This window comes from Lygodium microphyllum, chromosome 18, assembly GCF_053477565.2.
Source record: "Lygodium microphyllum isolate KBCC chromosome 18, Lygodium_microphyllum_v1.1.10, whole genome shotgun sequence".
Taxonomy (NCBI): Eukaryota; Viridiplantae; Streptophyta; class Polypodiopsida; order Schizaeales; family Lygodiaceae; genus Lygodium; species Lygodium microphyllum.
This window is the reverse complement of record NC_141152.1, coordinates 90,506,535-90,523,176: the sequence shown is the minus strand read 5'-3', so window position 1 is coordinate 90,523,176 and position 16,642 is coordinate 90,506,535. Positions and strand designations below refer to the sequence as shown.

The window sequence follows — 16,642 nt, the reverse complement described above, 5'->3', positions numbered from 1 at the left end:
CAAAAAGTTTAGTTATAAAAATGACAAATACATGCAATTTAATTCAAAAATCCTTTCAAAACTGAGTCAAACCCTTTTTGCATCTAATGCTGAAAGTGTTTTTTGTGAACACTAGGCCAGATGGGAGAAGAAAGTACAGTTGCTATTTTGTGTTCCGCAATTGTACTTGTTAGTATGACAGTAGTATGGGGAGTTGGAAGGGCTGATTTTGATCCTGAAAATAACTTTTACAACATGCACCTAAATCAAGCTATTTGACCTCTTCCAAGGAAAATGAAGACATGTATATAACAAGTATGGCCTCTTCCAAGGAAAATGAAGACGTGTATAGCATGAGAAGGATGTAAGACCTGTAAAACATGAGAAGGATAACATCTCCAGTCGTTTGGATGTGGGATAATGGATTGAATGCCCCCAGTACTTATCGTACTAAATGTAAGACTTTTTTCTTTCTCCAGTGCTTGCTTGTGCAAGCATTTACATGCAACTAGCTCAGACACTACAAAGAGGACAAGTCGAGTACTATCCATGTACAGAAGCAGGTGGATGACGCACCACCATCGTCAGCTAAGGACAAGCACATGGGCATGAATCATGATTTGCCTTTTAGGAGTTGGGAGAGTTGTACAGAGAAAATTATCCGCAGGGTTTGAACTATGCAAATGGAAACTGAAAAATTTCCCCTCAACAATTGTATTTTATTTGGTCAGAGCCACAGAGACAACAGAATATACACAACTGCAGCAACAGGCTTTCCAGATTTAGTTCTGCAAAAGGTAGTGATACAAAACTCTCTCTCCTTTCCATTGAATTGGTCTGGGTTTCGTTGTGCATGGGTCTACTGGGTTGCAGGGGCTGTTGGGGATGCTGGTTTACTTGGCTCCATCCAGCTTGTGGGAGCCACAGGTTTACTTTGCTTGAATGGCAGCCAGCTCGAAGAACCTTGTCCTTGTCCTTCAACAAACTTCTTAAAGTTTTCTTCAAGTACTTGCAGCCTCCGTGAGAGTTCCTGAACACACAAGCATATCAAACAAATGTCCACACACAAATACATAGAGCGTCCCATGCAAACGCCTTCAAAATATCAAATAACAATGCTAACCAAAGGGTAGAAAAAACACTGGTCTTACACTTCCAACTAATATACATCAACATACTTCTATTGAGAACTTGCAGCCAGCTGACCAATACACATACATTTGATAAAAAGCTCGTCAATTATTATTTGACCTAAGGGTGATCATTATGGAAGTTGGACATGAAATTGTTGTGGGCTAGAAAAAACTAGTTCACAATCGTGAAGAATGTGTTCGTTGGACACTAACAAACCAATACGAGGTCCTGCCTTTAACCAGTCCTCTTCTAGAAATAGTTAAGTCAAGTCTTAATAAGCAAGAAAACCACCTCAACCTCTTGCTTGCGGGCCTCTTCTTTTCTTGCTTCTGACCTAGCACTTCTTTGTACTTCAAAGATCACAGCACCAACCCCCACCTGTTACCACAACTCAAGCAAGTTCAAAAGCAGGAATTTCAAACTGAGCTAGGCTACTTTCCCTCCTAACACACTGATGTGCATCTTCCACATTACAAAAAGGAAAAAGAAGAAGAGCAAACATTTCACAGATGTGTTTAAAACAATAGTTTCAGGCAAAAATAGGTTCTCCCTCCCAGACCCCCCAAACCCCTCTCTTTCAGCCCCTTCTGTAACAAAATACGTGTTGAAAACATTAGTTCATATAGTTAATACATGATATTGGATTGATGAAATGCAAACTTGAACAAGGATTGAAAGTACTGAAAGTAGATCCCATGATGTCCAAGAACATATTGGACAAAACGATGGACCTAGTTTGGTATTCATCGCAAAGGCTGGCCACCAAAGTCATTAACAGATCCTTTATATGTTCTATATTATGGATAAATAGGCTTCAACGGGACCAAATACTCACTAAGTGAATGTCTCACCAGTACATGCACTGTATGCAGTAATTTTTTTGAGATATCAATGTGAAGGCCTTCCTGCAATTGCGATAGTCCAGCACCAAAGTCTGAATAGCTCTCTTACATAGCTTGATGGTGTGAGTAGATAGCTCTCTTAAACAGAGTCTTGAGGCCTCTATGTCTCTAGGACTGGGGCTGAGGCATGGTGTGAGTCACAAAGTCTGGAATTGATGGAGAGGCTCGAGATGACTGCACTGTCCTGCCTGATAAAGGTAGCAACACCTGCAGAAGGACGATGCTCTATGGAGGGAGTGAATTGTGAAACCTGGTCCTCCAGGCAGGGGGGATGACGAAGAAGACACAGGGTGAAGATGGACAGTAGTGAAAGGAGCGAAACCTGATCCTACAAAGCTTTAGGTGATGACAAAGATGCTTCCAGGTGCAGCAGATCAGAAAACAGAAATCTGCAGCAGCTCCAGATGAGCTGGGAAGCACCCTCTGATGTTGGGTGGCAGCCAGCAGGATGGTCAGCTACAAAAATCCAGATCTCAGCTGGTGTTGGAGACCTAGAGCTTGGGCAGCTGCATAAGTATGTCAATAAGAGGCTGCAGAGTGGACAGCAGCCCTTTGTGGATAAGGTGACAGCTGAAAACAGGATATGAATGACTGCAGCAACCAGGCAACAGCCTGTAGGTATTCAGCTGATGAAAAACACCACAGATCAGGTGATGAAGACTACAGCAGCTGATGATGAGAACCTCCAGACACAAAACACAGATAGGCAGGAGGTCAACAAAGGCAGGCACCTGTTGCAAAAGTCAATCTGAGAGGGTGACAACTCCAGGATGCTCCAAATGGGTAGCAGCAGCCCTGTTGCATAGTTGCACAAAACAGCCTTTTGAGGCTCCAAAGCAAAACAGAAATGTTTCTTGTTGCACAAAACACATTTTTGGGACAGGGATTTACCTGTTTTGGCTGGGTGCATTATCATTTCCTAGAATTCACCTCTCCTTCTTCATATTGAGACTACCTACTACCTCTCCACTCTGTGTTTCTGTGAGAGTGTGCAACAGAATAGGAACACAAACACGGAGAAAAGGAGAAGAGAGCCAGCATGAATGAAAGAGAAATCTGAAAAGAATGCTGAATACAATGATGGACTGATCAATCCCTGGTCAACGAGGGCACTGAATCAGGCTGGAAAATGATGACAGCACCGGAGATGGTCACAGAGACCATGATCGTTACAGAGATGGAGTGTGCACTGTGCAGCCAGCAGCCCCTGCCAGAGACAAAGACGAACACTGTAGTCTGAGTGCATGCCAACCTGCAAAAGGAAGATGATGACCAGCCAACTGAGAGTGTGGCTATATAGCTAAGAAACTCAAAATCTGGCCGACCTGCAATAATGGCCCAAAAATGTGTAGTTGGCCAGTCAAAATCTGGCCAGCCAGCCTGTCTATAGGACGAAAATGCTGGTGTCAGCATGATAACATGCCGACCTGCTCTGAATGCACACAAACTGACTGCTAGCCACTGCAAAGCCTGACAACTGGCTGCATGCACAATATGAACAGACCAAAACCAACAGAAAAAGAAATGCACACAAAGTGCTCTAGAGACTAGAACAATTTGATCTCCAATAACCTTGTCAGACTCTAACAAGGCTCACAACCAGGAGATCGTAGACTAACAAAATGTGGTAGTCTAACACCCCCTCTCAGATCCTGGGAGAGCTTGAAGACCCAACAACTTCATATAATGAAGCCTAGAAGCCTATGGAAGAGGCTTCGTGAAGAGATCTGCCATGGGACAATAGGCCACTGCTAACTCAGAACCCACGATCCACTCCCGGACAAAGTGGTATTGAACCTCAATGTGCTTCATGCAAGCATGAAACACGAGGTTCCCTCCTAGAGCTAAGGCACTCCAAGCATGAAACACAAGGTTCCCTCCTAGAGCTAAGGCACTCTGATTATTCACGTGCAGCTATGTGGCCCTTGTCTATTGAAAGCCAATCTCCACCAACAAGCGACAAAGCCAAACTACCTCATGAATTGTAGAACATAGTGCACAATACTCAGCCTCTATAGAAGATAAGGTGACATTAGATTGCTTTTTGCTACTCCATGAGATCTCTTTCAAGAAGGTAGACTTCACATCCATTTGAAAAACAAGCCAATGGTGATGGGCTGCAAGAGCCAGAATAGCCCGAATAGTAGACATATGGGCTTTAGGTATGAAAGTCTATATAATCCAAACCTGCACACTATGCAAAACCCTTGGCAACAAGCCAAGCTTTATGCTTATCCAAGGAGCCATCAACTAGATACTTGGCCCTAAAGACCCACTTCATGCCAATTACCTACCGCTTTTGTAGATGCAAAACCAACTCCCAAGTCTAATTAAGCTCAATCACATCAGGCTCCTCCTGCATAGCATGGTGCCAAAGATCCTGTGCAAGAGCCTCCTCAACTATGGTAGGCTCGTAATCCTAAAGAATCCATGATATAAGAGTGCAATTCACACAAAGTATACTATCCCATTGGGCCTCTATCCTAATAGCTCTACATGGGCTTGAAGAAAGCTATCCCAACCACTTGTGGGTGTCAATGACAAGTAAAAAGGGTGAAAAGGTATGGAGGTGTAATGGTAAGGTGGTAAAGGAACCATTGATGGAAACAGCTCAAGATCCGCTTGTTGAGAAACCCTTCACCCGCACTTTTTGTGTTTCTGCATTTTGCGTTTAGGGTTTGCAGTCCCAAAAAGGGGCGCCACCCTAGACTAATTGTACCTATTTATAGGCCACTCTCTCATTCATTCCTCATGGCTGATCCTTTAGTCTGTCACTCCCACTCTCTCTTTGTCGGTCCTCTGACACTCTCTCTCTCCCATCATCTCTCTCTCTCCTATCCTACCACCACCTCCACACTCTCTTGGTGCCAGCCTTCATCTCCAGTTGGCTACGTTCATGGTGGCAACATGCTCCTCTTTAGCTGGCATCCATCCTCCATTGTTGGCAACAACATCTTTTGTGCTTCTACACCTTGCGTTTGGAGTCCACACTCTCTTGGCATCAGCATCCATCCTATCTAGCGTCATCCTCCACCCTTCTGGCAGCTCCACCTTCTTGCGTTTGGCTACTAGGGATATTCCTTATCATCTGACATCTCTCTCCAATAGGTGTCAACCTTCATCAGAGGCAGTTGCACCTTGCATTTGGTTCCTGGCTGCTTCCCACCCGTCTGACGTCACTCCAACAGTTGGTATCACCTCATCAGGCTTGCATTTGCAAACGGGGCTTCATCAGCTGTCTACCTACTCGTAGGTACCACTCTTCATCCGTGTGTTTGCAAATTCAAAGGCTCCTCACCCTTCGATGGCAATCTTCTTGCTCCACGCAATACTTCATCTTGCGTTTGCAGATTAAGAGGCTTCTTCGACAGTCTTCCTACACTCTAAGGCTTCATTTGTGCTATGGCACCCTTGTATCAAATTCACTTCATTAGCATGATTCATCTTTCATCATCTTTTGTGTTACCTTTCTCTCTTAGTGTTTGCCGAACACACTTTGTGTTTTCCCTCACAAACCCTACTGTCTCTCTAGTCACTTAGTCATTTTGACATGGTATCACAGCCGGAGGTACTTAGAGAGCCACAAAGATTCTCCTCATCAGAGAAGACAAAGACCGATGGCGGGTTCGGCATCAACATTTGATTTCTCTATCATTTTCGCTGCACATTGGGAGATATCCTTTTTCTCCCTCCCACCCTCCCTTCTCCAATTTGCCACACCGGTACCATGGCATCTCCACCAACAAATTGCCCTTCTATTGGGTCCTACTACTACGGCACAAACGGTTATCCCACCAAAGATTGTCAATATCCACCTTTACTCCCCGCCCCTCCAGAGTATATGCGTCTTCCACCAAGAACTCCTTGTGCCACCTCTCCTTTTTGAGCCACAAAGCTCATTCTACATCAACTATCAGAGTATTATGCTCAAGGCAATAAGCCACAACCGACGCACACCAAGTCCTTTCGAGCACACGGAGGCTCTAAGACCTTACGAGGTGATCAGCCCTCCTGGAGACCACCCCACTGCGCGAAGGTTTCCCCCACCCACTTCCGAGTACAGTGGCTCCTACGCCCCACATCTCCTCCACGATCCACTCTCCTAAGAGCCCGCAATTGTTTCCCATCCTTGGCTCATCCTGACCCTCCTTTTTCTCCACCCTCTTTCTCTCAGGTTCAAGAGGCCGCTTCTGGGTGCTTTCCGGCTTCTTCCGAACCCCAAATACCTTCTTCGGCACGATCGGTAATACTTCCTTCATCATTAGATGCTTCGCAGTCCATGAGCCATGAGTGGTTGGATTCCCTCTCTCTCAAAATGGAATTCATAGGGGGATTTTCTTACTTCGCCCTCAGAGGGGGCTTCCAGTTCTTCTTTTGCTTCAGAGGGGGCTCCTACTTCTACTCCTTCCGATTCATAGAGGGACCCTATATGCAATGAATTTCTTCACACACCCCCACCTTTCACTTTCAAGGAGTGGCTCTCCTTTGAATAGTCATTTCCTCTACTCGTACCCAGGATCTAGAGAAACTACCTAGATCGGGGCCCTTAGGTCTTCAGCAACAACTTGCTGGCTAGGCCCTCGTATTCCTTCCAGCATGGAGTCATAGAGCTAGTGGCTTCTCTGCCGAGTTTGAGTCTTAGGTTCTACAACTCATCCAGTCTCCTGACTATCTTCAAAGGTCTCCTTTCAAGTGGTATTCTCAAATTCCAAGGTGGATCTTCTTTGTCCCTTGGTCAACATGGAGCCTACTCCCGAGATTGAGTACTGGCATATCCTTATGGTTTTTGGCACCACACAAAGTCCGACATTCCTCCTATGCATTGCATAATTTCATCATCTTTGTACTAGGGCGCTTAGGCAAGTGCATAATTTTCCCACGAATGACACTATCGAAATAGCACCTATTGCATGAGCATTCTTCAACATGTAGCATTGCATCTCCACCTCGCTCTTCTCTTGTTTCCCTTTTTGGGCTTGAGAGGGGATGTTGAGAAACCCTTCACCCGTAGTTTGCGTTTTTACGTTTCTGTGTTTTGCATTTAGGGTTTGCAGCCCCAAAAAGGGGCACCACCCTAGACTGACTATGCCTATTTATAGACCACTCTCTCATTCATTCCTCACGCTAATTCATACAGTCCATCACCTCTTCTCTCCAACCTCTCCACTATCCTCACACCCCTTTAGGAGCACATTGCAGTGGTTCGTGACTGGCTTCATCGCCTTCTTTGTACTACGACACCTTTGTTCCCTTGTATCACATTTACTCCATGATTCGAATCTTCATCATTCCATTCATCAAAGTTTCTTCTCTTCTCAGTGTTTACCGAGCTCACTCTGTGTTCCTCCCCACAAACCCTACTATCTCGCTAGTACGTCGTCTTTTGGCACCACTCCGGTTGCTTTGCACAATGAGATGCAAAGAGTAATGCTACATGAAAATGCATATAGAGCAAGATGCCACTTGGACAATGTCCCTCGTAGGGAAATTATTCACTTGCCCAAGCACCCTTTTACAAAGATGATGATCGTGCAATGCAAAGGGGAGGTACAACCGAGAAAGGAGACCAATGTCGAAGACAAATACCAAACCTTGTAAAATACCAATGAAGGATAGGAACCCCCCTTTCAATCATGGATATCGATGCCAAAGAAGGAAGAGAAGCCTGATGTTAGTTTTCATATGGTACCAAGAACCATTATGAATCTTATGATGAAGATAGACCTCACGACCCTTAGTCGGAATAGCCAAAGGAGAATCCGCACCTGGTATGTGGAGCATGCCCATACTCGATCTCGGGAGAGGGCTCTAATGCTAACCAAGTGGCATAGACAAGCCTAAATCTCAACCTCAAGAGATAGTGCCAATGCTAGTCGAGCATCGCTAGGATAGAAGTCCATCATGCAAATAGATCAAATGAATGAAAAAGGAAAACCTTACCTCCCCACTTGAAAGAACAAGGAAAAATCAGCTACCAAGGCAAAAGAGGTATGCTCTTACTCCATCTTAGGAGATGGCTCCAATGCTAACCAAGTGTCGTAGCCATGCTTGAAACTCGACCTTGAGAGATGGCTCCTACATCAGTCAAGAATACGAAGGCACAACCACCAAAGTAGCAATCCACTTGACATGAAAAATAAACAAACTAGTAGTAGTGTAGAAACGATGGTTAAATGATAAAGAAACACCTCAACTAAATGAAAAGAAAGCCAAATGCCAAGATAAGAAAACACACCCAAGACCCAATCTTGGGACAGAAGACACTATCTCTATCTCCATATTGATAAAGGTAATACTCACCAAGGCAAGAACTGAAAACCAAACCTCCAAACCGGGAAGGACTTACGATGTTAGTCATAAACTAAAATACAAAACATAGCATAAAAAGACAATAAAGAAATTGGCATACCAGATGTTTCATATTGAAATGCTTAAGATGTGAGGTAAGATGCAATTGAAGTAAATTAAAGAAGGAAGTGTGTAGCAAAAGACTTGAAAAAGAATAGCTAGGCCTAAAGGAAACTAGCTTAAGGTTCCTAAGGAAGATCTAGGACTCCTAAGAGACTAGCCTAAGGGAAGCTAATGACCAAGAAAATCAAAGATGTTATGAGGCACTAACTAACGGCAAGATCTAAGATCCACTGCACCAACCACCAACCACAGATGAACATGAATACTACAATATGGAAAGTGTGTACTACCTCCCCAAGGAAGACCCCTCAATGGCACTACCATTGTTGGAAGAGGCTGAGGCTGGATTAGAAATGGGCATTAGATTCAACTTTGATATGGGTAGAAGACCCTATTCTATGGATGAGGTGATTTTGGGTGTGGGTCTAAGACCCTTGGCCTTGGAACAACAATTGTCATGTTTTTTGGCAAAATGTATAGAACCTATTTCTTTTGGACAAAGTGCCAAGACGGTCTTGTGAGTGTCTGAGACTAACTATCGGTAGCAAAACAAGGTTTGTGTTTAGAGTCAATCGAGTAAGGCGAGGACAGGGTCTAAATCTAGAGGTAATTCCTTTTCGCTCCCTGTTCCTTTGGAGGAGGAGGTGACTCATTAGCACAAGATAGAGAATTGTGTGTTTCAGCAACCGAGGGTTGTACACTGTGTAAAAGGAGGATTCCCCACACAAGAAGACCAAAGGATAGAGTGATGCATTTGTAAGTGGGCATACATCACAGTGTTAAAAGGGTGGTATTCCCACTAATGATGTACCAAGGTGCATAGTGGTATATCTCTAAGTTCTAGTGATGACGTAAAACTAATGTACACTAAGATTGGATAACCTAGTGTAGGTCTAAAGAAAGGGTCTAGATTGAAAAATGAGAAATATAAATGTGAAGTTCATGAAAGTGAAAGGAAAGGGCAAAAAATGTAAACATGAATGGGAAGCACCAAACTCATACTCAAATGAAACAGAGGATGAAGGATTAAATTGTGAAACATCTCTAAACATTAAAAAAAATTCAAATTCATTCCAATACCAATTTGGGTCTCCATGGTAACTTATGGTCACTTCCTAAATAATTAAATAAGCAATATAGACAAAATCACACTAACACTAAAATGGATTATATGAACCTACCATTGGGCTTGATTGTGAATATTTTGAACTTTTGGATATTTCCCACACGGATAGTATTATGTCCCTAGACATCCGAATGGGCACTAGTAGCATTGGTCATTTAGGGCAGTCAAGTCCTATTGATAGAACTCAAGGCCCTATTGTACACATTCATTGTGTGATCACTACTCTTGGACTCTTGGCCCGTTGACTCACGCTTCCATACGCTGGGATGGTTTGGACTAGTGGTATGGGACGCCAACTCTTGGGATGTAGTCATGGCCGAGAGTGCTGCTAGCTTCCAAGTTCGAGGATGAACTCGCTTCGCTCTACAACTGGGAGGTGAATCTGACATCCAATCCCTTTTATGGTGATTTTGGCTTGTGTCATGTCTCGTGTGCAGGTTGGATCCTCAAGGGACTTTATCACGTAGTCTATCCTTAAGTGAGATCTGATCAATCTCGTCAACAGAGTGCTCCAACTAAGATGTACGTTATGAAGGAGTATGAGATAAAGAAAGAGTTGGGCTATTGTGAATGATCCCTAAAAGAAAGAGTAGTAGATGCAGCAAGATTTCTCTAAATCAAGACCATAATGATTCAATAGAGCCTCCATTGAAATAGTAGCCTGAGAAAGAATCCGAGGATTCAAAGATGGAGTCATTTGAGCCATCGTAAATCGGTTATATGTTATTACAACTTTATGGAAGATTTCAGTGTGTTTGCACTTGCTACCAGGTAAATCAATTACTTTGTATTGCAATTCAATGCTGCCTAGACAAGGCTCACACTACAAGGAGGCTTGCAACTGTTTGTTGCTACAATTGATGCAGCAAGCCAAGACCACCAAAGTGTCCCGATATGTGAGCTCACACTAGGAGTCACCTAGAAGTCAATCCCAACTCCACGATTTCAAAACCTACCAAACTTCAATCAATGTGTCAAGAAAGTCCCTCTTTGAAACCTATGCACATATATACATGTATAGATGAGGCTCACATACCCCACCTCACTACCCTCTCACACTCCCTCTCTAGTTCTAGAGAGTCGTGAGGGATGACCGCATCACCTATATTAGAAAGCAGAAGGAGGGGCTAGCAAGCCCTTCCCTCAATCCAAAAAAGATGACCCATTATGCATCTTGATTGAAGGGTCTAAGTTAGAGTCGAAGGAGAAGGATGACTCAGAGGAGGAGTCCATATCTTGCTTCTTCTTCTTCTCCTGCTTCCTCCTCGAAGCCACTAACTTTTTGCAATCCTTGCGCAAATGTTCTTTCTTACTACAACGATAACACCAAGCCTCGGTCACCCCCTCTCTCAAGCTGCAAATGCCGCATTACAACCACCATACTAAGATAAAAGCCTCCCTTGTAACTGCAAAGATGCCTTATGCTTAAGTAGCATCAAGGACATATGCATAAAGTTCACTAGTATCGATGATGTTTGTCCTCATCGAAATCAGCTAGAAGAGAAGTGGGACGTTGAGGATGCTCAATAGCTCCAAAAACAACGTACCACAATCGCTTCTGCACAAAACAGACTTTCATAACAGCACTCCACGTTAAGTAATCAAGGATGTGAAGTTTGTCATTAGTAGAACAACAGGAGGAGCCATTTGGAGAGGATAGGAAGATAAAGAATAGAGAGAGAGTATAGCCAAGCACAACACAGACTGTACAAAAGTGCGAGTTCAAACACAATGCAGGAGGCAATGACTACTCAGACCTCCCCCAAACAAACCTAACCTAAACTTGGGACTTCATGCCTTGATTGCCGGTCCCCAACAAACAAAGAAAACCCTCACCCGCACATATATCATTAATTGCTTAAGGGAAAAAACTCGAAAAGGGGACATTGAAAGACCTGTTTTAGATGGGAGTTCTAGTGACCTTGTTCTGCTGACCTGCTAGGCGGCCATTCTAACAGTTCCTGTTAGTTGTGAGGCAGTTAGAGAAGCCTATTAAAAAAATGATGAAAAGAGACAAAACCCTAAAGATCTGAAAGACAATATATGAATATACGGAGGTGTGTAAAAAGGGGGTTTAACCCCTGTAAAAATAAAATCAGATTAGATACGGGGAAATCAATCAAAATCAGCAAGATCAGCTGAAAAACACTGTCATCTGGCCTACAAGAGATGAGAAAACTGAAGACACAAGTGTAAATTGTCAAAACACAGACTGCCATAGCATTAAATGTAGTAAACCCATGTTTTGCTTATGAAACTCAGAATTGGGGGTAGTAGACAAGCCGATTGACAGCAGATTGATGCCGCCCGAGCTTTAAAAATGTAGAAAACAGACATAGAGTATCAGCAATCAGCAATAGACAGCACCGAGAATGCAAATCCTAAAATCTAATAATGTGTCAAAAGTGGATGCAGCAATGAACGCATAGAAGAATGCTGAAATAGACTGTTGAACACAAGACATAGGAGAAAGAGAAGAGAAAACACAAAAACACTACAAAGAAGAACCCAGAGATATGCTCAGGAAATGGAATCCATATACCAAACACGAAATAGTTGCGTACAACAGTGAGTCATTGGCTACATGGGCACTGGCATTGGCTCCCTCTCTCCAACAAGGTCAACACAAGAATCTGCAAGTGATGAATGAATAGACTATGGAGGAGGGAGCCTAAATATAAAGGCCAAAAATATGCCTTGAAAATGATTAGGTTGGCCAGCAATAAATGCAAAAAACACCATAATCATGACACATTAAAAAATGCCTAAAAAACACTAGAATGTCAAGTCCACTAATGCACATGCCCAGACTCACTCATGAGCTGACTATACTGCTAACATGGTGTAGATAATGTCATAGTAGTAGAGGAGGGAGTGAAATCTAGTTTTCCAAGCAGCTGGATGTCTTTGATGAATCCAGGCAGTAAAACTGCTGGTATGATGACTGTCTGGGCAGCTCCAGCAAACAGCACGGGAAAACACAGGTATGCCGATGAGAAAGTACAGTCTTAGAAGATTGCCTAATGTGGACAGCAGCTGCATGACCTCCAAACAATGAAAATGTGGCTACAACAGGGCTGGTGAATGCAGAAACAGAAGGTCAAAGGCTGAGATGTGATGGCAACAGCTGGTACAACCTCCAAGATGGCTGGTAACTGCCAGTAGAGGCTGGGCAAAGACTGAGCAAAGGCCAGGCAGACCCCAGACATGCTCTGGATGACCTCCAAGAGTCTTTGCAGCACATGGAGTGGGCCGGCTGGCCCTGAAAAAGTCAAGTATGTTTGGGTAAAATTTCTCCAATTTTCCAAATGCGTGAACTTTGCATGACCAAGCATATGAGTGTGATAAAATTATGCTGGTGGAATATTGGCGGAGTATCTGGAAGACATCAAACGTTCTAACTTCTGTAAGAACATTTGCTATAGTAATAGAAACCTAAGGATTCCCCACAGAAACCACATGGGCTGGCTCTATGGACTTCATAAACCTCAGCATCAAACTTCAACCTACTAGAAAAGGTTGGATTCAATCTATGTATTACAAGATAGACACACACATCATCATGGACTTCATCACCGATCTACCAATTATTAGGAAAAGTTGGAATTTGATCTTCATGGTAGGGCACAGACACACCAAGTCAGCCCATTTTATGCCCACCAAGACCTTATTCACAGCCTCAAATAGTGCTGAGCAGTTTACAAAAGTGTATCTTCAGAATCCATGGGTATTGGTTTCCAAAGTTCAACAGAATGATCCAATCTCTACAATAATTCTTCTACATTCTTCAGAAATGATCTTGATATGATCTTTCAGCACACAAACTGCAATAAATATAGAATAAGAAACCAGTCTGCCATCGCCAAATGTGATTTGTCATAGTTCTCATATCTCCTGAGGTCTTGCACGTGCTCATGCATGTGTAACATGCTTCTATAATTCTATGAAACTTGAGACGCTTTGTAAACCCAAGACAAACAAGAAACTTGGAAGGCAGCACAGATTGCATATAATTCAGGAGAACAGAATTTGAGTTTCAAAGAATGTTGAAGAACCCTAGAGCATAGTAGTAAATATTACATGTGATGATACTCAATGCAGATCACATCTTTTTGTATTTTTACACTTATTTAGAAATGCAGTGTTTGGTAATAATTATTTTGGGATTAACCTTTGGATACTTGAGTTCTCAAAACCTATTGATGTCTACTGCCTTTTAAGCAATAAACAGAAAACTCTCCACACAATGTAGATGGTACAAATAGAAAGGTTGGGTTTTTTTTTTTTTTTTTTTTTTTGGGGGTTGGGGGGGGGGGGGGGGGGGGGGGGGGGTGCGGCCGCGGAAGGTTAAGGGATTCTCAAACAAACTGTTTGACATAATCCTCCATACCGAAAATATAACGAGTTCTCCAAGAAGATCTGAAGCTGCTTGAACTGCCTTCTCTGGATCTAAAGGTCGAATCTCTACATCTGTGGCATGACCATATAAGCGCCTTTGTATATTTATAGAAAATTTGTGGTGTTTCTGCGACAAAAACAATCTCAATCTCAATCTTGATTGATCACCCTCCCTCCCTTCCTTATATCAAGCAGCACACATGAAAGAGCAGGCTCTCACAAACAGAGCAGAATGTGATCAGACCAATACTTGCTGTCTTTTCACCATCACCAAACATTTAAAAAAGTACTTATTACACACAACAGTAGTTTTACTTAAAAAAGTAGGCTTCTGCATCAGCTGTGTCAGAAGGTAGTGTGCATATATTGCTGATCTCGCAGTTTAATTACAGCAGTTGCAAATTTATAACATCGACAAAACCATAAACGTAAGTGGAAAACTAAACCAACATAGAGGCAAAGTCGCCTAGAGGCATTCGTCAACCTGAGACTAGTCACATGAATGAACCAGTGTATAACTCCCTTCACCTTGCAGGTGTACTAATCAAAGCCAGATCATAGAAACAAGCATGCTCCAAGCATGGCATTACATAATCCCCTTGATACCTGCATATCTTCTGTTCTTAGTTCTTAGTCCCAAATCAACAAAGGGCAGTGATAAAGGCTGCAAACTGAGAGATTTAGTACAAAACTATTGTTTATGATGGTAAAGAAAGGGCAACAATAGTAGGGTATCCCAACAATGCAGACACACAATTGAAAACTCCAGCATCCAAAGAGCACAAAGACCAATCTATCCAATAGCACAAACACTTGACTACCAGCATAAAACAGTCCACACACTAGTGGACAAGGTCCAAACAAAAAATCCAAGGGCTGCACAAGTTTCTAATGCACAAGCACAAAATATCAGATTGCTGAAGTGAGAGTACATTGTCCCCACATGCTTAGATATATCAACAACTCAGACATGAATCACAAGAGCTAGAGAGTAATTGTCCAATAGCATAGACACTTGAAAACCTCCACATAAGAATCCATACACAAGCAAACAAGTACAGGTAGCAAGCATAAGGGCTGCAAATTTCCCACACAATCACAAGGTCAGAATCAGGAGATGAGAGAACAATGTAAGGAAGACGAGAACAACAAGCTAACTTCAATATACAGCACCTCTTCCCCAGACCCACCTCCAAGCCATAAGTGTTGAAGAATGAGGAAATCCAGAAAAGGCAAAAACAAACTGGCGTTTCTGCTTTTTATTAAGTGAGGTTCATGAATGCTTTAACAGTTAAAACTAAAGTTTAGAAAACATTCTCTCTCAAGAAACTAAAATCTACCTCAGCTAAGAGCCGTAGTCAGAAACACACAAAATGACACAATCAAAACTAACCATACAACCTAATTGTCTGGAAAAACCCTTATCCTCCTCTCTATACTCACAACATCCCCCTCAAAAAGTCTATCCCATCTGCCCCTTGAAGGGAGTGTGCGCAGCAGGAGTGCAGCCTGTGCAAGAGTAGAGAGTGCAGAGAGAGAGCAAAAACGTGAGTAGGGTGTGTACCAATGTGGTACAAACAAAGAATAAAAGAATGTATTTATACTTAGGGTATGGTACACTTACACCTGTAAGGGTGCATTTACGTGTACATGTAAATATATACACAAGAAGTGTAATGAAGGGCCTTTACACCCAACAACCTCCCACTTAAAGGTCCAAAGTAAACCTTCAACCAACTCCCACTACTCGAATGCAATGCTCATGTTGAGCCTTTGCAAGACTCTTAGTGAGAACATCTACAAGGTTATCCTGTGTTTTGATCTTAGTCAGTGTGACTAGAGCATCATCCAGAACCTGTCTGATAAAGTGGTACCACACATCAATATGTTTGATATGTGCATGAAGCATAGCATTTTTAGCCAAGCATATAGCACTTTGGCTATCACATCCAAGTACAAGTGTTTTGGTGGGCAGCCTGAAATCCTTGACCAAATAGCCAAGCCAAATAACTTCTTTTGAAACATCAATGGCTGAAATATATTTAACCTCAATGGTAGAGAGTGCTACTGTCTTTTGCAATCTAGAACACCATAAAACTGCCCCACCAGTCAATGTGAAAATGTATCTGCTAGTAGACTTGCGGGTATCCAAGTCACCTACCATGTCTGCATCACAATATCCCTAGAGATCTAATGTACCCTTTCCATAGCATATACATCTTCTTTTTGTGCCCTTAAGGTACCAGATGATGCATTTCACTGCCTCCCAATGCGCTTTACCAAGGTTTGACATAAACCTGATCACAACTCCTACTGCATGAGCAATATCAGGTCTAGTGGCAACCATAGCATACATGAGTAACCCACAAGCTAAAGCATAGGAAACACCCTTCATAGTACTAGTTGCCTTATCATCTTTTGGGAAATCTTCTTTGCTAAGCTTGGTGTACGTTGGTAACGGTGTAAAGAAAGACCCTAACACAAAAACACAAATAACAATCGTACGACAAAGCACAGGCTGATAAAAGAACATAGTTAGAGTTAGGGTGACTCAAAGACAATGAACATCGTGAATAAATGAAATGATATGACTACTGAATATACAATGCTCATGCAGTAAACACACTATGCAGTGAATGAATACTGAACCTCGAACTCGTGTATCTCAAAGATCAAAGCAAGAGTATTGAGT

At 42.7% G+C, this 16,642-nt stretch overlaps 2 protein-coding genes across 3 annotated transcripts in view; both read right to left on the bottom strand.

The window, feature by feature from the left end:
- Positions 1–421: 421 nt before the first annotated feature.
- Positions 422–16,642, bottom strand: part of LOC148021139 (uncharacterized) — a 58,889-nt gene continuing 42,668 nt past the window's right edge. Inside the window, exons 2-4 of one of the 2 annotated variants that reach the window (XM_087698983.1) lie at positions 13,943–14,077; positions 1,411–1,491; positions 422–1,009 (exon numbers count right to left, since the gene is read on the bottom strand). In XM_087698983.1, coding sequence (XP_087555109.1) covers positions 839–1,009; positions 1,411–1,491; positions 13,943–14,077 — 387 coding nt within the window. In that variant the 3' untranslated portion in view covers positions 422–838. Of the gene's footprint in view, positions 1,010–1,404; positions 1,492–13,942; positions 14,078–16,642 lie in introns of both variants that reach the window. The other variant, XM_087698982.1, reaches the window with a different exon arrangement.
- LOC148021141 (uncharacterized) lies at positions 2,744–3,980 on the bottom strand. Its single transcript, XM_087698101.1, has 2 exons — positions 2,907–3,980; positions 2,744–2,810 (listed from the first exon to the last, which is right to left on the bottom strand). The coding sequence occupies exon 1, from the start codon at positions 3,426–3,428 to the stop codon at positions 3,105–3,107; it is 324 nt and encodes a 107-aa protein (XP_087554227.1). The 5' UTR covers positions 3,429–3,980; the 3' UTR covers positions 2,744–2,810; positions 2,907–3,104.

Bases quoted from the DNA above. Each gene is read 5' to 3' on its own strand.
- LOC148021141 (XM_087698101.1), bottom strand. From the start codon at position 3,428: ATGCTGACACCAGCATTTTCGTCCTATAGACAGGCTGGCTGGCCAGAT.